The sequence below is a fragment of the Podarcis filfolensis genome (assembly GCF_964270895.1).
Source record: "Podarcis filfolensis genome assembly, chromosome: 8".
Taxonomy (NCBI): Eukaryota; Metazoa; Chordata; class Lepidosauria; order Squamata; family Lacertidae; genus Podarcis; species Podarcis filfolensis.
Window position 1 is genome coordinate 39,578,613 of NC_139611.1, and position 23,312 is coordinate 39,601,924.

Consider the following 23,312-nt stretch of genomic DNA (forward strand, 5'->3'; position numbering starts at 1 on the left):
CTAAGCCTGTGGACAAAGCAGAGGGGAAGCAGCAGGAGTTCCTCTCTGTGGGGCTTTGTGTAGCCACCAATTTCAGTGGACAGCACAGTACTTGACTGCCAATATGGTGTGGGAGCAAAGCCGCCCTGGCTTATAAATACAAACACGCCCAATGTCCCAACAGTGCTGCTAAAACAGTTCCTGTGTCTCCTTTGTTCAGCCTGTCTCTTTCAATTCAGCTGCAAGAGGAAATCTTGATGGAGGAAGGGGGAGAAGGGCAGGGGGGTGGAAAACAGGTGCCTCCCAGACTTGACTCCTTCCTGCCCTCCACTCCTGGGATTATCATAAATTAAGATGTAATTACTCTGCATACAATTGCAATGCAAAGATTCCAAAGGCGATAAGCAGCACATTCCACAGTGAGGAATGGGATAAAAGGAGGCCATTGTGAGCTATTTATTGGTCTCTCTCCCCCTTTCTCTCTTTGAGAAAGGTGGCAGAAGAGTTAAAATGAGAGCCCTTAAAAACAGCCATGGTGTTTTAGCACTGGGGCTCCTGGCTTCAGACTAAGAACAGAAAAGGCCTCAACTGAAGTATGAGACCTTCCACATACCAACTACAGGCACAAATCTTTGCCAATGATGGGTCTGTGGACATCTGAAGCCACACAGTTCTGAACCTTGGGGCCTGAACACAATCCTTTATTCCAAGATGTCAGAGAATCAAGCGATACATGGCAATGTCAACAATAACACCTCCTTCTTGGGTAACTATCCAGAGTCGAACATCAACCTGTGGAAGATGCTAGGGAGGAGTCAGCAGACCGGGGAGGCTGATGTGCCCAGGAGTTCCATTTTTCATTCTTGCCCATGCTGGATGGGGCTGAAAGGAACACAGGAAGCTGTGTTATGCAATAACAGACCATTGCGTCTATTTAGCTCAGTATTTTATACACTGGCTGGTAGCGATCCTCCAGGGTTTCAGGCTGGGGGGATGGAGATGCCAGGGATTGAACCTGGGACCTTCTGCATGCAAAACAGATGCTCTAACTGCTGTCCCTTCCCCAAACGGAGGTGTTGGAGATTAACAACATCTGGAGGGTCTGCAGGTTCCTTACCCCTGATGTAGAATGAAGCTTTCCAAAGCAAACACAAACACACACCTGACTTCTTCTTTGTCTGCCAAGAGTTCCTGGCTTGCTTTTCAAACCCTAAATCGCTCTGTTCTGCCCACAAACTGTGTATGCCAACCAGTAATGTTTCCAGCCAACCAGGAGCACACTTTTGTCCTACATACATTATCTGGCTTTTGCTCAGGCCTAGATTGGCTTGTCAGCCTTTTAACAGCCTGGTGACCCCCCGCCTACATCCACTTCTGTGGATTGTGTTTTATGAAGTATTTTGGCAAAACATCTTATAAGAAGTGGTCTTGATAATTTGCATAGGACCAAATGTATGCTGTCAGCTTTTTTTAGCTTCAGATCATATTTAAATGGTTTAATTTGTACTTATTTGTACATTTAGCTGCTGTTTGGATTATGGCAGCAGTAGTGGGGTTTTGGTGCACATACTTGAACACAGAAAAAAAAACTAACCAACAATATATAGTCGTACCTTGGTACTTGTACGTTTTGGCTCCCAAATGCTGAAAACCTGGGAGTAAGTATTCCGGTTTTTGAAAATTTTCCGGAAACCGAATGTCCGACACAGCTTCTGCTTGAGTGCAGGAAGTTCCTGCAGCTAATCGGAAACCACGTCTTGGTTTTCGAATGTTTCAGAAGTTGAACGGACCTCTGGAATGGATTACGTTCGAGAACCAAGGTAAGACTGTATAAATAAAATAAAATCAACACAACTGGTTTGAATACACTGTCAGCTTCAATTTTATATTCATTTTGGATATTCTAGTCACCCTTGAGAAAAATCATACAACATCCCCACTTTAGAGTAGGGGAACTGAGACCTGTTCAAGGCCATGTGGTGAGTCTAGGGCAGGAGGGCTTGAACCCTCATCTGTGGACCATGCCTGCTCCCATAAAGTAGCAAGAAACCATCATAAGAGCCCATCACAATTACAACTTCTTGTGCTGAGTCAGGCCATTTGTTGATCTTGCTTGGTAATGTCTACACTGACTGACAGCAGCTCTCCAGGGTTTCAGACAGGAGTCTCTCCTAGTCCAACCTGGAGATCCCAGGGATTGAACCTGGGACCTTGTGCATGCAAAGCAGATGCTCTACCATTGAGCTACCGCCCTTTTCTAATATTACTTCAGACAGACATAAGGCCCTGCCCACAACTGAATCTATTTACAGTTCGATCAGAGTCTGTGTTGTTTCCGGAGCAGGCACGGTAGCTATCTTTCACAGGAGCACAGGAAACACAAGCGTTAAGAGACATGCACAGAGCACTACAGTAGGGTTTTCCTAATCAAGACTTCTGTGTTCCTGTAATTTTTTTTTAGGTGCCTGTGGTGACAGAGATGGGCCCAATAAACAAACAAACAATCTCGCTTCTTTCCTCCGCATTTCATACAAGAGGCAGCAAACAGGGAAGTGACTAGCCAGGGATAAAAGCAGCCCCTGCCTTCTGAACTGAGCCATTAGTTTCCTCCTGGCCTCGCTGGATTTAAGAGCCGCATACGCGGATTAACCCGCCTGCCCACTGACCTGGGGGTCCTATTTGAAATCCCCTCTCAGCTCAGCTCCTGGTTAACACCGACAAAGAGCCGCTGACTCGCCAGTGCACTGGGGCAGGCGGCATATGCTGCTGACGTTATCTGTGTCGCTGCGCTGTGTTAGCTGGAGAAATTGATTAGAAGGTTATTTATCCCTGCGTGCACAGGCTAGGGCCATAAAACCCGGGCAGGACGTGCTGTCGACAGCTGTTCTGGGGCCGCGTTCCACTTCCCAGGTGTCAAACAAACACCACCCGTGTGCACCAGCCTGCCTGGTTAGCGAAGGCTGCGAACTGCATGCTGATGATTGTGCCAGGAGCCCCCCCACTCCCCAGGCAAAGAACGGTGAGGAAGGAAGTACAAATTAGCAGAACAACAAGAAGGGCCTTATTCCAATGGAGGAAGCAGTGTGGAAGAAGGGGCACAGACCAGGCCCCACTTCCTTGTTTGTTTCCTGTTTCTGATGGCCAGGTGTCAAGGGTGTCATCCGATGACAGGTTCAGATAGAAAAGTGATGCCCCCACCATCACAGCACAACAGAGAATCAAGAACAGGAAAGTATCCATTCCACGCCTCTTCCTTTCAGGTTGCACACACACACACACACCTTCCAGAGCAGGGGTTTGTCCTCGAATGCCTATCAAATGGTGGAATATAAACAAGGGAGGGGGAATTGAACCCCTTCATGTAGTCCAACACTGTGGTAAGCAAGAGGCTAGGCCATTTGGGAAGGTCCAGCAGGGCTCTTCTTATGACTGTGTTGTCACTTAAAACAAAATCCTTGCATGCTGAAAGTCTCAGGTTCAATCCCTGGCATCTCCAGAAATGGCTAGAAGAGTCTCAGCATCTGAAACCCTGGAGAGCCTCAGTCAGTCAGCATAATAGAAAGTACTGACTGAGCTACATGAACCAATGGTCTCAGTGCAAGACAGTCATTACTGTGTTCTTGCTTTACTGACAGAAAATAGAGGAGCAAGGCTATTCCCACTCCCCCTGCTTTCAATCAATCAATCAATCAATCAATCAATCAATAACACTATGTCTTAAGTGAGCAGAGAGCTTTTGCACTGGGCTGCATCATAATAGATCTGCTAAAAATCAGCAGCCTCAAAAGCCACCTCACAGGCATCAGATTAGCAAACCTCATCAAGGGCTCCTAGCCCTGAGTAAGGAACTCATGGCTTGCTGCTGGGACCAAGTCTAGGTGGGTTCTTGGAATGGGAACGGATATTCTGTGCAACATCATTCAGGTAACAAGGGTTCCAAAGTATGGTCTGTAGACTTAGCAGGCAATGCCTGGATGAGTGATAGCCTGGGAACCACATATATGCCACCTTAGGTTCCCTGATGGAGGGAAGATGGATATGTTTTTTTAAAACAACAACTCTGTGCCCATTTGCACAAACATCGCCTCCATCATGCCAATTCTGAAAGAGTTGCTACAGCAGAGAGCTATTGGTGAAAATGATGGGTTAAAAACTCTGCTCAGCTGGAAACTCACTCACTGGTGCTAGTCCTGGGGATATTCAACTCATTCCCTTCACAAATACTGTTCTGAAGAGGAATATGGGCTACACACCCTTTGCCCATTAGCATCCTCCTGGGAACGTGCCAAGGCAATAATAAACAACAACCCACCATAATGTGATGGCCTAGCTAAGCGAGTGAAGGCATTGCTGGCAGCTGAACTGGTCAGGCCGCTAAGTAGCCGCTTACTGGCAAAACGAGGTCTGTTGACAGCCGGCAAGTCACTCTCTTACACTCTGGGACTCTGCTTGCGCATCATGGTCAGATAAACAGAAGCTGGCATTTGAAAAACGAGCCCCCAGCTACCTGACCCTCCGGCCGGCGGGCCTTGTTCCCGGCAGGGGAGAGAAGTGCCTGGCGAACCGGCAAGTATTCTGAGAGAGCAGGGAATCTCCCGCTTCCTCACCAGGCAACTGAGCAGATGACCCAGTGAAAACCTTCATGTCTGTCTCTCCTTTGAGCCGCTCAAGGAACAGGTCTCCTAACAAAGAGCTCGGAGGTGGCTGGATACCTCCTTTTATATTTCCACTTCAAGCAAGACAGGCACGTTCCCACTCACTCCTGAGGCTTTCATCTTGTCATGCAGCGTGTGTTAGCGGCTCAGCTGCTTTGGACTCTTTTCTCCCTGTGCCTGCCCGCCTTATGGGGGGGGGTGAGGAAGGGAGGAGGGAAGAGTGACTGCGGTGCTTGATTCTTGCCAATAGGATCTGATTGACTGGCTTTTAATCTTAGGGCTTTATCTCCCTGCTGCCAAGTTACAGTGAAGTGGATTCTTAGAAGCAGGAAAGCTTGGAGCAGCGGGTGTCTCCGAGAACGGCTGGGAGGCTGTTTTCTACCTCTGGCAGTGGAGGGGAGGGTGATGCCCAATAAGAATTCTTCAATCACGATGCAACGTGCAATTCTAGGCCTTTTGCTTAAGTTGGCTTGGTTCTGCATAAAGAAGGGATGAGGAGCCCGTGCCCCCCCCAAACCAGCTGGATCCCAACTCCCATAATATGTGACCACTGGCCATACTGACTGATGGAAGGAGTACAGCTACAACTGGCGGGTCACAGGTTGCCTATCCCTGGCATAAAATCTTATTCCAAGATTCAGGCTTCCAAATAATGTGGATTTTGGGGACCAGAAAACAACATATGAATGCAAAACATTGTGTCAGGCCAAGGGCTTCCTCTTGTCCAATGCTGCTTCAAATGTATTCTCCAAATCTCTCAAAACTAGCTCTCCATCACAAGCATTAAAATATATGCAGACAGCAAGGTTTTCCTTTTGCTTTCAGGCTTGCTAAAAGCCACCATAACATACAGTTAAAAGGAGCAGCCAAGTCCTCGTAATCCCAAGAAGGGAGAAGAGGAAGACAGCACCACAGTGTGGCCACAATCCTGCAAGCCTGCTTTTGTGTGCACAAGGAACTGCAAATGTGCAGAAATGCACTAAGGGGTTTTTTTTCTTTTCTGAACAGCAGAAGCCTCCTTCCTCTCCATACACAATCTGCATTGCAGCATGCTTTTAAACAAGCCTTGTGCTCATCTCTGGATGACAGTCCCAGAAGCCAAGTCTTCACCACCAGGGACAGAGAATTCAGAAGCTGAAGAATATCCATTAAGGAGGCCTTCGCCCTACATGTCCAATGAACAGAGCAGGCTGTTCTTGGAAGGCAGCTGAGACTGCGGTGGAAATTGTACAAAGCTCTAAACATAATTTCTCACCATAACCCTAACAACAACCCTGTAAGGTAGACCAATGTTACAATATTCATATTGCTGAAGGGAGGCAGAGGCTGAAAAAGGGTCTGTTGCTGAGGTCTGAGACTTCACCTGAGGTTGACCAAAAACTTCTAAGGCTCAACTAAAATGTTCCGCCTTTAATTCTGCCAATCCATTTGCAAGTGGTAAGCGGAGGGAATTTTTTTTGGTGATTTTCAGGAGTGGAGACAAAACTGGCGACAAATCTACATCATTCTGAGGGGGCAGGGGACAAGGGTGAGTCACTGAGAGGATTGCCACAAGCAGCAGCAAACATAGTGGGCCCCAGGGTGGTGGAATGCTTGGAAGCTTTCGCTCCATCCTAGGGCCTCCCTACCTTAAATTCTGAAAGTTTGCCAGAGAGAATCTCTTTGGAGAAGGGAGGGAGGTTGCTGCTTCCCTTAAATGTACAACAGTTGCCCGGCACTTTGTATAAAAAGCCTTTAATCCTCTCAGTGGCCTCTTCATGAGCCCCTTTATGCCAACTCCTTCTACCAAGTCTTCCTAGAAGGGCTTCAGAGCAATGCAAAATAAGGCAATGCTGTCATGTCACTCTGAAACCACCTCAGGAAGTGTGGCAGGAGGGAGGGAGAAAGCAGGCCAGCCACAGTTCCTGGTGTGGTTCCATTGTGACATGACACTCCGAAGACCTTCTAGGAAGTGTAAATTGGCATGGAGGGGACATATGTTCCTGTGAACTTTTCAATGCCCTTCTTTTAAAAGAAAGAGCAAAACATGAGAGGCCGTGGCCACCTCATATGTTTAGCAGCAGCAGCAGCCACAGCCCAGGCAGGAAGTGAGGAAGGGACCCTTCCTTAAACTTCAAAGAGCTACAGTTCTCAAAGTAGTTTAACAATCAACTCTGGGAATCATAGCTTTGTGAAGGGAATAACTCTCTCCTAATGACTCTCAGCGCTCTTAACAAGCTACATATAGCTCCCAGAATTCTTTGGGGGAAGCCATGTTTAAAGCAGTATCATTGTGGTTTAAACTTAGGGTGTGAATGTGGCTTAACTCTGCTGCTGTCCTCATCGTTCTGTGTTGAGTTCTACACAGGCAACTCTAGAGACTAAGGAGGCGGAAGCTGACAGCCAGTGCCACCCCCTGGACTGGTTTTAAATCAGGAGGTAGGCGTGTGGGGGCTGGCTGAAGACAGACTGATCTTGGTGTGGCGATGTCCCTGCTTGCCTTAATGGAGTAGTCTCTACTGGTCTCAAGCAGAGCGGGATGTTATCAAGCATCTCTCAAACTAGTGATACCAGGGATTGAACCTTGGGCCTTCTGCATGCAACAATAAGTTGAATAAGCTGAAGCCGGGTGGCAAAGTTCCTTCTCCCCCCCGCCCCCGATTTATGTCAACATAGATGCTTGAACTCCATGGTGTAAGCACAGTTGTCAGGTGCAGGTGCAGCAATAGTAGTAGTAGTAGTAATAATAATAATAGTAATAACAACAACAACAACCTCAAACGACAAAACAGAGGGGGAAATTCCTGCAGTCTAAAACAAATGCCGCCATAAAGAGACAGGAATGGAAGAAAAGCTCACTCTGCAATTAAGCAGTTTTCTGCTGTATAGTGATAATCACCTAATTATACTATTAATGGCAGTTCAACCTGCTCAGAAATAAAAGGACATTCTTCCAGAACAGGATGCCAGCTGTTTGTTACAGATGTCAAACATCTTTAAAGGCTTATCATTAAAAAGAAAGGAAGGGGGAGATCCACCTTATAAAACTCCGTTTTAGGCACCCACACTGAAGACACAATCTAGTCCCACCCTTTCTGTACTGTATTAACTTGCCAAAATGCCCATTTCTGTCTGCCCCACACCACTGGGGGAGAGGAAGGGGGACGTTGGTCTGCACATAGCTTTTTCCAGATTATTTGTTGTTGCTTAAAAAAAATGTTGGCTGTGCCTTTCATTCTTTCCAATTAAATAATTCATTGAGGAAGAGGAATGTTGATCCAGCAGAAGAGATGGCTTGATGACTCAGTCTGCACGCCCTGGGTAAACAGAAACTGTAAAATACATTGTCATCCCAAGCAGTTATTTGCTGCAGCCAAATTTAGAGAGCCACGGGCTATTTGCGGCAGCCCCGAGACTGCCATGCTTGCCGGTCTTCGACTTAGGGTGCATATGTTCCAATTTTTATCTAATGCCAAGATGCTCTTCCAAGTGCATGGGTCTCTATGACATTTGGAAGATCCAAGAGGGAGGGGAATATTTTGAATTCATGTCCACAAGGTATTTGGGAAGGGGGTGGGGTGGAAAAGGTGCACACATATCTTATCCATTTTGGATAATCTATAGCAAAGGTTGATTTGGAATGGAGCAAAATAAGGAGCAGTGTGTCAAGAAAGGTTGTTCTGTGGCCAGTTTTTCTTCCTATCCTCCCCTTCTCCCAACAGCTCATCCACACCAACAGAAAACGTATTATCTGTGCTGACATGTAGCTAGTATGTTTGCCACATTTCAAACCAGAGGTGGCTGCAGCCGAATGTCAAGTGTTCACAGACAGCCACACACTCCCACTTTACACCGGGGTCAAACTATTTCTTCATCTAACCCAGTATTTACTCACGGCAGACCGGCAGGGCCACGGGCAGAAAGAGAGGTCTTCTCCCATCACCTTGTGCCTGGTCTTTTCAACTGGAGATGCAAAGCACTAAATGCAATACCTTCTGTATACACAGCATGCAGTACCACTGAGCTCTGGCCCCTCCCTGGTGTGTGTATGCTCTCATTAACGCTCTCCCTCTGTGTCAAAAGCTTTAGGATATCTTTCAGGTCAGAGAGCAGCTTGGGGAATTGTAAGATATTACTATTCCAACCAGGATTAGAAATCTGCATGCACAATGCAGCTGTTACTCATGTGACCCACATACACCTCCAGGTAAATCTGCCTTTGAGTAAAGAAATGCCACTGGACATCAGGCTTAACCCAGGAATAAAAGAGATTAAAGAAAAGGGGGAGGCAAAGAGGCAAGGCTGTGACCTGGGAATAATTTGCCCTTCCACATTCATTTATAAAGTCATAAATAAAAGCAGAAGTCTGCTTTCTGCAGATAGGCAAGCATGCTCTACCCTTCCTCCTCTCAAAGGCTGTTTAGAGGGACATGGCAGGAGAAGGGAGGTAGAATTAAAAAGGAAACCAGTGATAACAAGCAGGCACATCAGAGCATGGTTTCATACAGATAACATGCCTTAGTAGAGCACAGAACAAGGGATCAAGACTCCACAAATTGCCCCCAAGGTCAACAAGAGGGGGGTGGAGGAAGAGAATCTCTCTCAATCCATCACTTGTCAATCTACGAGTGCCTTTACAATGCACACATGGCCTTGGCATCTTGAAAGCTGTTGCTCTGTTGTTTGAAACTAGCCCTGAAACTCTCTCTCACACACACAAAATCCAGGAAGCATTTGGGAAGCCATCAACACACATGGCGACTACTTACACAAGACCAGATAAAAGTTGGAAGATGGGGGACACCTGGCTTGCCAGTAGTACATGTGAAAATGATCCAGGGGCCTTAGTAGACCACAAGCTTCACGAGTCAACAGTGCAATGCAGCAGCAAAAAAAGTGATTGCCATTCTAGGCTGCATCAACAGAAGTATGGTGTCCAGATCAAGGGAAATTATAGTACCACTCTATTCTGCCTTGGTCAGACCACACCTGGAGTACTGTTTTGGCCACCACAATTTAAGGAGGATATTGATAAGGGTCTGAATACCAAGCCTTATGAGGAACGGTTGAGGGAGTCGGGCATAAGAGGAAACTGAGAGGAGATATGACAAAGGGCTGTCATGTGGAAGATGGAGCAAACTTGTTTTCTCTTGCTCCAGAGGGCAGGACTCAAACCCATGGATTCAAGTTACATGAAAAGAGATTCCAACTAAACATCAGGAAGAACTTTCTGACAGTAAGAGCTGTTTGACTATGGAACAGACTTCCTCAGAAGGTGATGGACTTTCCTTCACTGGAGGGTCCCTTACAACTTTACAATTCTATGATTCTATGAATGAAGACGAAGACCACAATGAAGTAAATGACACAGCTAGAACAGCAAATGTCCCTAAATCCAGGTCTTCAAAGAGTTAGGTTGCATTCACATTGCAGTTTATTTTATTTTCCTGATATTTCCCTGTTACTCTACACATTTTATCTGAGCTTACATATAGCATAAAGGCAGCTTCCAAAAAACTAATGGAATGGAATGATACATAGTGCAAGTTTAGTGCTCATTCTGTGTTATTTGATTCCAGAAAACCTCCATTTGCAGCCCCTTCAACCTGCAAAAATTGCGGGAGTTTTCTGCAGCAATTTGCCTGCCTTTTTAATGGGTTCACGTCACAGCCACTCACGTGACAAGCAGTGAGGCGGCATACTAGCATGTGCTATGCTCCCTGCCGATTTTAAGGCTTGCACCTTTTGGTCTGATGAGAAAACGTGCCAATATTTTGGCAGGGCGTACGTACATACAGAGTGGGCAGCACACTGCTTGTTGCTACTGTGTGAATGACATTTACTGCAAAATGGCAGCATAGTGGTCGAGATGTGGCAGAACAGGTGGGCACAGTGTGAAATGAACATTAGAAAACCAGGCTAAACTCCATGTGTGAATGCAGCTGTAGAGTGAGCCTCCCTGAGAAGGAGTGCCAGGCTACAGAAAACATCTTTATTGCCCTTTTGCCCTACACCTGCTCTGTTTTTTTTATGCCTTTGGTTAACTTCGGAGTCCAAGTGACCAGGGCTTCTGTCCATCTCTCATCAGCGTAATTTATTTAATTCATGTATGCCCTGCTTTTCTTCCACGCTGGAGCTCAAGGAAGCAGGACTTCCTGTGCAGAAGGTGTCTGCACCCCAGAGCTGCGCAGAGGTAGGCCAACTTTGCAATCCACACCTTGCTGGGGACAGAAGAGCAACAAGCTTCAGATCTTCATTCTAAATAATGCAGCAATGAACCCTGTTTGATGGGGTTTATGTTTAGAGCGTGAAGGAGACTGCTTGGGGAATGTTAAGGTTAAGTGGAAGGAGAGCTGACAGGAGGATGGAATGACAGTTGAGAGTGGGTGGGAATTTGGTTGGTTTACAGGTGGGAGAGGGTGGAGGGGATTATCTGGGCAGGAACAGGTCGAGGAAACTACTGGCTCTAATTGCATTCATCCCAGACTCCAGGGAACTGGTTTTCATCCTTTCTCAAATAAACATGCTGCCTGTTTTTAGCCCTGGGTAATTGGCAGTGAAGCCCCTGCTCCAAGGGTCGGAACACTTGCCCAGGTATGTACATTTGTACAGTAGTTCAGCAGTCAACAACATGTTGTTTGTGGGAGCACAGAGGTTTTTTTCTCAGTGTTTCCCCACACAGACTGAAACTAGGCTTAAGAGAAGCATTATATGATAGCCCATAGAAAAGGCTGTGGTGTGTACCTGATTGCAATGTGAATGCATCAGTTTCATTGGTTTGCAAGTGCGCCCACAGGCCCCCATATGTTTGACAACCCTTGCAATAGTCTTGCCACAGAAAGACTGTAATGATTACATATCTCCTTCTCCTCTCCCACCTTAATCTCTGGATTTGTACAGTCAGCATCACTAAAGTGTACAAAAAACCCTTCTGGAATTCCATACAGCAGCATTTTATTCTACAATTTGAGAAATATTTTTTTTTAGTTTATGTTTGTATAAGTGATAGAACAATGATTTCAGCCTCTCTTTCACTAGAGGTTGATGTGCAAACACGTTAAGGGATGGGGGAGGAATTTAAACAGTTTGCATTTTAATGCAAACATACATAATTTGCACTTCCCAAACTAACAAGTAACCTGAAACACAGCAGTCCTTCAAAATTCACACTTATCCAAATGTTGTGATCCAATTCTCCAACCAAAAACTGTACCAAAAATTGTATATGCTAGTGAACTTAATGTACAAAAATACCTTGTATTAGGAGAAATTGCTTGTGAAAATGTGCCTAGTGGGCAAAACCCTGTACAAAAATTCATGCTTTTGGAAAAACGTGCTAAAAAAATTCTTACAAACTTCCATGTGGACAAATTGATCTTAAGGTTGGAAAAAAATGAGGACCTGAGAGAAACTGAAAATTGGCAGATTTGTCCATCTATGAAACACATGCAAAACACAGGGAGTGATATGTTCTGCTAATGTGTAAAAGAACAAGCTGGTCCTTGCTTTCCATAGCCTGTCTACGTTGTGAAGGGTTGGTAAAACAACCCCTTGGCACAAAAGGATCCAGTATTCACACACCCCATCTTGCCTTCCAAGAAGAGACGGGCCCAGATTGCGGCTAATGGGCAATGAAGCATTTGGGTGCACCTATCACTTCCAAGGAACGGGTTCCAAGCAAGGGGACAAAAACAGAGTCAGGCCCTTCCCCCTGGCCTTCCCCAAGACTGCAACAAAGCAAAACCCTGAGGTGACAAACCCACAGTCTCTCCTGCCTCTTCCCTCCACCCCTTTACAATAGTATTGATTTCTTCTGCCTGCCTGCCAGCAGGTCACTGCGTGCCTTCTGCCATCTCTTTCCAGCATTGGTGAGGGAGGGGGGAGGAAGGAAGCAGCACTTAAAGAGAGACCTCCCTCCCCATCTGCCTCCTGCAGTAATTAGTCCACTGAAGACAAGCCATCTTCTCTCCCGCCACCCCGCATGCTTTTTTCTTGCCTCTCCTTTCTTTCATGTCTTCTCTCTTTCTTTCTCTCCCCCCTTCAAATAATCACAGGGTGAGAAGGGAGGGGGGACCCTCAAAAGTGGTTGACACAGTTGCCATGCCAACAGAATTTAGGGCCTGCCAGGGGAGGAAGGGATGGGCATTGTGCAGTGGGGTTAATATGGAGCTAATCCTGTGTGAATTCTACAACTGAAGTGGGAAACACTTAACACCTGAACACACACACACAAACACACACACAGAGGCAAACATACAAAGCAAGCAAGCTGGCTGGCTGGCAAGATGGGTCTGTGGGACTCAAACAACACTTTCTGGTATACATGGGCCACAAGCATCGGCCACAAGCCTAGATAGCTTTTTGCAGGGAGGCAGGACTGGTGACATGTTCATGGAGAGATTGAGTAGAGCCTCCATATTCTAAGGCAGCAAACCCCTAAATACCGGATGCTGGAGACAGGCAAGAGGGGATTGGCCATTGCCTTGATGAACTACTTCTGGAGCTTGGGATTGGCCCCTAATGGAATTTGCGTGCTAGACTCAATGGACCTGTGATCCAATGCAACAGGGTTTGTTCAAAGCTCTTTTGGAATTTCAGAAGGAATCAGGTCAGATCAGGCCACCAATGCCGGGGCAATATCTGGGTAAGCTGGAACTGAGGGCACAACAGTGTTTCCCCTCTGTGAACTATGGAATATATTGTAGTTATAAATCTTTTCCTGCAGCCAACTACTAGTGGTGCTGAATCCCTGTTGCATGCCCAGTTCACTGGACTGCAAATCCTTATTTCTAGTAGAGTTTAAAGAGCAGGTGTTAAAATGTGACTGTGCTCTTCACAAGCTCTCTACCCTAATGAGACAGGAGGAGCGGGTGGCGGCAGAAGGGTTAAGGGGCTATGGGTTATTTTGCAGGCCCAGAAAGGATCACGGCCTTGCAACCAATCCTTGCCTGCAGCAAATTCAGGGGACATGAGATGTGAGCCATTCTGCCAGCTGGAATTACTGTCAGTCCCCAGCTATCTGGCAACCAGTATGCCTCCCACACTCCCTCTCAAGAGAGAGAAAGAGCAAAGAGACTCCTCGCAAGCGCTGCTGCCTTTGATTTTCCAAAGATAAAGCATTTCCTCCCCCCCCCCCACTCAGCTCCCCCAGCTCTCTTGCCCAGCCTTTATAACGAATTTGGGTCTCTTTGAAACAAGTCCCAGTTGATGAGGATGCTGATGGTGTTAACGCTCCCGCATCCCTCTTGAGCGGAATAGCAGCTGATTGCAATTTCCTTTTATTAATGACTCGCTGAGCAGCATGACCTGGAGTGGTTGGGAAGGTAATTTGAGTGCAGCCTCCCTAATACTGGAGAACAGTTCTTGTGCTGCCAACAGCTCAAAGATGCATCGCTCCTTGCTGCTGCTTCTTTTCCAGTGAAGGAGGGAGATGGGAAGAGAGAGAGACACACACAGAGAGAAACACACAGAGACAGAGAAAGGCACTTTGATGATGAAGCCATTCCTCAAAATATGGACATGCTGGAAAAAAGGTATTGCAAGCTCACTTCCCAGCTGCTTGCTCCCATCCCTTGCCCACTGCTAAGCCAAAGGCCTCAGGTGTTTGAATTTCTTCCACCACCACAACGCAGAGCTCTGGGGTGGGTGGGTGTGCATGGAGAGTCAAAAGAGGCTAGACAGGGCCCCCATGTCCAGACAGACTCAGAAAATTGCTGTTGTCAAAAGAGAGACTCCAAAGAGGGAATAAGGAGCACTAATGGGGTCAGCCCACCTCAGGGACATTTTAGGTGGTTGCCTGAGACTGTAGCGGGTGGGAATTGGGACTGAAAGATTTTGGGCTCCTCCAGAAAATTATCAGATGAGAAAATACAATATACCGTACTAGAACCCTAAAAGGGCAGAGTCTCTGGCAGTGGCTGCAACCAGAAAGCACACACCCTTAAGGAGAAAATGCGAACTGCCTTGAATGTATTTTATAGAGCAAGGTGGGATATAAATTAGTAAAGCCAACAAATAAGATGCAAAAGGAGAGGGGGAATGTCTTAGGCAGAAGTAAAGCATATGTGCAAACTCTGGTCTTCAAAAGGCTCACCTCCTGAAGTTTGAGGAGCAGCTCTTAAGTTGAGGAGCCTGGTGTCCACTTTAAGACCCACCAATCCTTCTGACAACTCTCCCCAGGTAATAACTATTTGCTCCATTTTCTAACATGGGAAAAGGACAGCACAGCAGCATCAATGGCAACAAAATGCTTCCATTTTCTCACCTTTTTATGACTATCCATGACACATCCACCCACTGGTTAACAAGTACTAAAGCAAAATGTTCAGAAGCAAGTTTTGGATCTGCTTGTTTCCACCTTTGCTCCATTATGGACCTCTCTCAGTAGCTTGGCAGCATTCAGGGAATCTGGTCTCAAGAGGAGGGAGGAGAGGATGTGTGCGCAAGACAGGAGGGGCAACACACACACACACACCTACCTTATAAGCCACTGGTCCATCTAGATCAGGGCTGCCTACTTCATGTGTCATGTGTCAGACCTTTCCTCACCCTTGCAACCTAACTAGGGATTTGGGGGCTGAATCTTTAGCAATCTGGATGCAAAGCCACCACTGAGCTACAGACACCGCTCATAGAATCATAGAATTTTGGAGTTATAAGGGATCCTGAGGGTCATCTAGTCCAACCTACTGCAATGCAGGAATTCTGCCCACAGTCTTCCCTGGGTGGGCTCTAACCACTAGCCTTCTGGTTAACAGCCAGATGCATGGACCCATTTGAGGATGATAAAGAGAAAGACAGGAAGAATCACCAGGCAGAACAGGAGGAGCTAGTCCAAGATGGCACAGATAAAGTTATGGTGCCTGATGGCACTTTCTAGAATGGGAACAATCTCTCTGCCTTTCTTCCTCCCTCTCTCTCTCTCTCCACTCCCACCCCCAGTTAAATTCAATTCGGAGAAGGTTGAAATTTCTATCTGCTGTGACCCTACCTGTGCGATTAGCATTTCTAACGTCTTCTGGTAGCCTGGAATGGCTATGCACAATAATTTCGCTGTTTGACAGCAGCCTGAACAGTCCACACATAATTTTCCTTAATTGCTTCGGATCTCACAGCCTGACACTTCAATGCACCTTCCCTCCCATTCCACCCCACCCCACCCCGCTCTCTGGTGCTTCCAGAGAAGAAAATAGACCACCTGATGGATGCCCAGAGAAGATGATGGGGGTGGGGGAACAGAATTAGGAGAGGGAGGGGGAATACATTAGAGCCTTTGGGAAACTCGCTGGAACAGTGTCCGTCTATGGCTTCCTATCACATCCTGGAATCTCTTTGCATCTGCCTAAAATAACCATCCCTAGATTAAATGCTGGTTGGTTTTTACAGGGAGCAGGAATTAGTGCTTCAGCAATTACAATAAAACAGAGAAGTTTCACACGACAGGAGGCACCATAAGTAATTCTTGCTTGATTGGAGCATGTAAATAAAAATGGGGGGGGGGGAAGGATGTAGTAGGGAAAGGAAAAAGGAATTCTCCTCGTCTCTGCCCAAGGACCTCTCAAGAGCCTCTGCTGCCTGGTTTTACAGGACAAAAGCACGGAAAATTCACGTAGTCTTTATCGATTTCTATTTTAGGCACGAGAGAAGCAGCCCAAGCAAAAAATGCAAACCAGGTCCTGTCATCTCTGAGAAGCGGAAAAACCTCGTCAAGACAAGAGTTGCCGGGAGCAGGGTTGCGGACCGCACCGGTGGTGCGAAAAATTGCCACAGAGCACAAAGCAGCATTCTGCCTGAAATACCAAGGTTTGGAAGGGGTGGCGCATCTTGATATCCACAATTGGCCTGACAACATCCTCATCATCATCAACATCACAACAACAACTGGCATCAGCACACTTGCATCTGGCTTGGCTCAGCCCAGCATACCTGCCTTCATGATCCAGAACAGTGTTCTCCAACCTGATGCCCTCCAGATGCTTCTGGGAGCACTGGTCTTGTACTACAAAACATCTGAAAGGCACCAAGTTGAGGAAGTCTATTCCAGCTACAAAATAAGGCTTAAACACAAAGCAAAGGCAACTTGACCTGACACAACTTCCCAAACAGATGCAAATGAGCCTCCCTTCCTGCCCATCCCATACACAGGTGCAATCAGGCTGTTCAAAACATACAGAAACAGAGAAAAGGGGTTACCTGGCTTTCTCCTACTACACTCAACGTTTTTATTTATTTATTTTTGTAGAGTTGTCCATCACAGACTGCTGAGAGATGCTTATTATAGGGCCATCACACGATAAAATAAATCTTAATTATTCAACTAAATCTGACCAGGGCTGGGCGGGGGGAAAGCACACATACAGTATAGCTGGCACCATCAAGAAGGAGGCATTCTCTCTCGCATGAGAGAGGGCAGGGAACGCCTCTTCTTACGGTGACACCAGCCTAACCACAGTTACTGGAAGTATCTATACTGGAAACAAATGAGGTCCTGCAGTGAAATGTTAGCAGGAGATGCCTTGGTTCAGGGTTCCATCTGTTCTCCCCCTCTCCACAATTCTATCTTCCCAGCTTTCATTCCTCCCCACAACAATCCATCAATATCCCATGCCCACAGAGCGTGGTCTGTCCCCCTATGGCTACTCCCTGCCTTTTGTTTGGGTAGTGTTGACACACTTGTGTCAAATCCCAGTAACATGAAGTTCTCAATGGGTAGCTCTCTCCCTTCAGTTCCTTGTGACACTGAAAAATGGCCTGTTAGGTCATATCCACACCATACATTTAAAGCATGTGGTGTCCACCAAAGAATTCTGGGAACTAGTTAAGTGTGCGGGAATGGTAGTCCTGGGGGGGGGGTAAACTACAGTTCCCATGATTATTTGGGGGATAGGGAATCAGGTGCTTTAAATGTATGATGTGACTATTAGCTCTGTATGGAACAGCAAGTGACCTATGAAGAAAATGAGGTTGTTTTTCCTACCCTTTATTTGTATCTATGGGCCTCTGTCCTCCATTCTATTACCCTCCCCACCAAGTCTCTCAAATGTTCAACGTCACTGAGTTATTATGGGGCTTTTAGGGGGTTCCTTTGCCTACAGATTAGATAGATAGATGATGGATAGATAGATAGATAGATAGATAGATAGACAGATAAAATTTTTATACCTACAGATGCTTTGTATTTCTTCAGGGTTACCCTGTACCTACCGGCACTTCTGCCTCATGCACGGATGTGTGCTTTTGGCTACACAAGCATGAACACAGGATGATCTGAATCTGTGTTAGCATGTACCGTATATCTTTTTTTAAAAGTATCATTTGCCCTATTATTTGGGTGGCATATTTTAAAATTAATTTTTGGATTTTACAATCAATTCAACAAACCGATTAATCAACTGAATGTTGTAGCCATGGGCGGGAGCTGCTGGTCACAAGCTGACAACAGGGATATAAAAAGCCACTTGCCGATAGCAAGCAACAATAGCTTCCAAGTGGCCAGAGAGAGAAACTTGACCAAAGCTGTGTCTCCCTGCAACTCTGCTTTTAGGCCACCACTGTGCCACAAAATAAGAGATAGGTATGCATGGGGCAGGTGAGCTGGTTAACTTTGCAGCTTATTTGCAAGGCTGGCCTACTGCAGGAAAGTAGCATGGCCATAACACCACCTCTTGTATTCCCCAGCACAACACATTTCCTGGTAGGGAGCCAAACATCAAGCAAAGAATTTAAGTTTGGGGAGTAGCAGGCTGCGTGGAAGTAGGGATGCTGCTCATAAACGCAAATCTATGGGACTGTTGTGTGGGAAACTGGGGGTGCATTCACACCATACAGGCAACTCCTGGTTAAGCATGTCCAAATTATGGGCAATCATGCACATGTGCATGGCGCCAAACCTGGAAGTAGCCCCCAAATGGCCTTAAAGATGTCATGAAAAAGGGCAGAGGGGCAGAATGAAATGGGGTGAGGCAGGCTTACGTGCGCTCTGCCAGCATGCATGGAGGTCCAGAACGGAACACCCGCACAAAACGAGGATTGCCTGTACATTTAAAGAACTGTGGTACCACAGTCATGGATTCATGGATTGCCCCAAGGAATTCTGGGAGTCATCATTTGTGAAGGGTGCTGAGAATTGTTATGAGACCCCTGTTCCTCTCACAGATCTACAATTCCCAGAGTTACCTGGGAAGTGGGATTGACCATTAAAGCATTCTGAAGACTGTAGCTTTGTGAGGGAAAGAGGTGTCTCCTAACAACTCTTAGCACCCTTAAGAAAACTACAGCTCCCAGAATTCCTTGGGAGAAGCCATGGCTGTTTAAAGTGGCATCATAGTGTTTTAAATGTATGGAGTAAATGTGGCCTGGGTGTTCATTATAAGTATAGATCTGCTTGCAGGTACTTCTATTGGATTAGTTTTCTCTTATATGCTGGGCTGTGTATCTTAATGATTACTGAGGCTGTGTGTATGTAATAATGTGTGGCCTACTTTTTAGCTGCAGTTTTATAGATTATAATTACTTATAATTGTTATATTGTTTTGTTAATGATATTACAGGACTTGGCAGGGTCAATTTTTGTTGGCCCACAGGTTGTCATTGTGATGTTGTGTGCTGTGAAGGTGATGCACCATTATGTTTATTGTTGCTATTGTTACTTATTGTTTATTAATCACTTTGGGATTCACTTGAAGAGAACGTAGCACAGAAATCAAAAAAAGAAAGAAAAAAATAGCAATACAAACTTCAGGAATATATTCACATGCCTTTCCCACTTCAACACCTGCCTAACCTCACAATACTCAGTACTGCAACACTCAGAGACTCACAAAGTTCAGCATACTTGATTATCAGGGCAACTTCCTCTTATAGGTCTTTTAATAATAAGCATTCCCTGTTTTCCGCAGAGGAAGCTGTACCTTCATTTTAACTCTCAATTTCTTTGAGCAACCTCCCAATCTAATCTTACATCTCATACCTCAATTGCAAAAATCAAAATAGTAAGTCACGTTCTCCTAGCTTTGGTATATTTTGGGTTTTGAGTTATATCCCCTTCCTAATGCAGACTGCAGACAGGGCTTCTAAGAAATTGATGGCGGAAGCCATTTCAGTCAAAAGGATCCAGGCACAATGATGGGCTGTTGGTCAGGAACAGCGGGACAGTTTTATTTATTTATTTATTTTCTTCATAAAAAATTTACTTGGTTGTAAAAAACCTCAGTACAGTTTACTAAGATAAACCGCATTAATGCTCTGTTTGGAATGAATGGAGCAAAACTCCAGATTCACACAATTCCTTGCTTGCAACTGGGATAATAGATATCAATATATGAAAGAAAGGAAGAGAGTATTCAAGAACCTGAAAAAACAGCACAGCTCTGGGTTCAGTCTGCCCATAAATTAAAATATAATGTATGAAGGCAAGTAATTGTTGAGCCTTCCCAGTTGTGGAACCTTACCTGGGTAAATCCCTCACAGTGGAGTCCCACCAGAGCTCAGCCCTGCAAACATTTAAGAGGCAAGTAAAATGGATTCATTTTATAGATGTGTTTGGAGTATGCACATTGGGAACTGAGCAAAACTCATTGGTTGGAAGATTATGAAAGTACACAGGACTTGAAAACAAGCACTTGTTGGTGAAGTGCCTAATACGGGTTTGCTAAACTCATCATGTGTTGATCCCTTCAAACAAACAAACAAACTTTTGTTTCTGATCCATGATGACAGAATAAAGTCAACATATGCTAGGGATTGTGTGGTTGATTTGTCAAATTCAATCCCTAGCTCAGATTATTGCCATTCACTGGCTTTCAGGGAAGTTAGGTCAATATGGAAGGTGACACAGACCAGTTAACCTGTGTGTCCAGTTTACCTGCACTCCACCTTGAAACCAGCATAGCTAACTAGATTTCCTTTCCCAAAGGTGGTGAACTTTCCAAGCTGAAGCCACTCAGAATGTGCAAGGAATTTTGCAGTAACACGATTTTCAGCTGAGCTAGAACTGAATGACTTGAAAATGCAAAAACAAATGAGATTAAGCAACTCATCTGGCAAACCCTGGAATGAACACGTTCACACAGAAACAGTACCGTAGCTTTCAGAACTAAGTCCTGCCTCTCCTACCACAGTCCAGGAAACTTTGCATCAGTTTAAAGACACACTTTGCAAAGAAAAGAAAGTTATTCCTGTAACTAACTGCCACACGGAAAACCCATTTCCTGAAGCCAAGCCTTCACAATCAGCCTGGGTTTAGAAAACCACTGCTGGTGCAGAGTTGATAGACGAACCTCGGGAAGTGGGGAGGGAAGCGGATCTTTCTCCTCACTTCCCCCACCCCAGTAAAACCACAGACAAGTAAGAAAAAGTGTCACCATGCAGCCAAAGGCAGAAGTATCACTGGTGCACCTTAACTTTGCCCAGGTGACCCATTTCAGTAGCTAAGCGACATGGAAGAGGGGGGAAATTCTCCACACACACCCCATGTTCTGTTCCGTTCCCATAAAAGCAGCTGCCTTAAAACGAACCATTAAATTTGCATCTCGAGAGACACAAGCTGTAGACCATGGATGGGGTGGGGTGACAATCTGACAGTTACTACACTAAGCACAGCCACATACATAAGATACACCTACACCTCTTGCTGGCCCAGAAGAGGAAGGTCTCCACGATGACACCTGCCTTCCACCGACAAGCCTCCCCCTCCTCAAACTGTTGGGATTCAGAGGATGGGAAGGCATGTGGAGTGCAGGGAGAAGAGAGGGAAATAAAATCAAACAGAGTAAGCTGTTGGGGGCGGGGGAAGGAGAGGCAGAGAGAGAGAGAGAGACTCAGAGTCGCCACTTTGGGTCTGTCTGCTACATGATCAGAGCTCACCCATCCGTGAAACAATATTAGGCACCAACTCGAAAGTAACTTCACACCACGCTTCTTAATTCACCTTAGATTACTTAAGTGCTTTTGCTGCTCGCTGCTGAATAAAACAAGACTCACCACTTAGGAAGCCAAGCAGGGTGGACAAAAGGAGTGAGATATGCTATATACCCCAAGGGCCCAAGGTGAAGCCCACAGGCGCTCATGTTGCACATGGTTTTCAAGAGGAAGGGGGGTGATGGAGGGATGTGAAGTGAGGGGGGGGGTAATTGCTGGAGCCCAGGGTCCTTGCACTTGCAGCAGATTCACCTCCCACTGTAATCTCATCAACCTCTAGGGCCCACCTTGGTGCTATCCCTGCCCAATCCCATTGAACTTCAAGCAAAGCACTGTTGAGGAAGAGGATGAGGAAGAACCACACCAACGTACAAAGTGATTTACAAATCCTCATCTCTCTGCAATTCCATCAACTGTCTCCCACCTCTGATTTAGCCTACAAAAGTTCCATTAATTGGAGTGGGGTTCTGTCATCTGCACCTCTGCACTGGAGACAGTGCAGAGACAGGCTGCCAATTTGTGTCCCTTTCTAAAATGTGGTGGTTTGACCCAAGAGCAACTACCACAAACTGCTCCAGATCAAAATCCAGAATGCCTTTCTTTTAACAAGCAGAGTGGACAGGTTCAAATTGGCACATCTAAGGAGCTCCTTTTGAGTTGACCACTGTGGCCCGCTATGAAAAATTTATTTTCTTATTTCTTCCTTGGATATAACACTGCTGTTAAATTAGAAGATAAAAAGGAAGCAGAAAAGAAAAGGTATCATCAAGAGTCGCCTTACCTGGTAAGTAATAGAGTGGTGGTTTCAGTCCAAACATGGTTTATTTTACAGATCCAAGGCATCCAGAGGGGAAAAAAGAAAATAAGACCCAAAATGGCAAAAAAGAGGGAAAACACTGGAGAACAAAAATGACAATAAAACCACACAGTGGTTTTATTTTATTTTGTAAAAATAATAATAAAACAATTTGAATCTGAATGAGGGGGAAAGGGGGAAATGAAATATATATAGATATAGAGTATCCTGTCAATTTTGCATCAACGACCAACAGCTCCACCTCACTTCTTCAAACAGGTACTCTGCTCTTGACACGTCTTCTTCTGGTCTCCCCCGCTTTCCTTTCCTTTCCTTCCCCCCACCCCACCACCTTCTTGCCTTTTTAGTCCAGAGAGATGCAAATAGAGAGAGAGAGACACCAGCGCACACGCAACACAGACAGAGAAAAGAGAAACTAAACAGCAAGCAAGGGAAGGCAGGGAAAAGAAGGTGGTGGCTTTTTTCTTTTTTTCAAAATAGAGAATCTCCTTTAGGGATTTCTCATTGGGAGGAGGGAAAGCGCTGGAAGGGGGGGGGGAGGGAGGGAGAGAGAGAGAGAGAGAGAGAGAGAGAGAGAGAGAGAGAGAGAGAGAAGAAAAGGGGGGAAGGAAAAGAGTCAGCCCCCAGACATGTTAGCCGCTCTTTTCTCCAGTCAGCCGAATGTCAAGGGTGGTGCGTGCGGGGTGGGGAGGGAGAAGAGGGTGGAGAGTCAATGGGTTGTTTTCAATGGGGCATCATGTTCAGCATCAAATGAAAAGAAGAGGGGGGAGTGTTGTCAGAAGGAAAAGGCAGCAAGAAGTGAGGAGGGGAGGGAGGGGGGCTGGCTCTCCCTCTCTCTCCGGTTGTCAAGCACGAATGGGGCTTTGTTTTGTCATTCCCCTTAGCTACTGGTTTACAAAAGGGAGAAGGGGGTGGAGAAAGGGTGGCGGCTGAGGGCGAGTGGCGGAGAGTGAAGGGAGGACGGC

At 45.9% G+C, this 23,312-nt stretch overlaps 1 protein-coding gene across 7 annotated transcripts in view; it reads right to left on the reverse strand.

Annotated features, from left to right (window-relative positions):
- The window catches only part of GSE1 (Gse1 coiled-coil protein), a 428,548-nt gene that overhangs the window by 102,431 nt on the left and 302,805 nt on the right, over positions 1-23,312 (reverse strand). For 2 of the 7 annotated variants that reach the window (XM_083626196.1, XM_083626200.1), the window contains exon 1: positions 22,312-23,162. The exons of the other annotated variants lie outside the window; for them this stretch is intronic. In XM_083626196.1, the coding sequence (XP_083482322.1) occupies positions 22,312-22,348 (37 nt within the window). In that variant the 5' untranslated portion in view covers positions 22,349-23,162. Of the gene's footprint in view, positions 1-22,311; positions 23,163-23,312 lie in introns of those variants that run through there. 7 annotated transcript variants of the gene reach the window in all.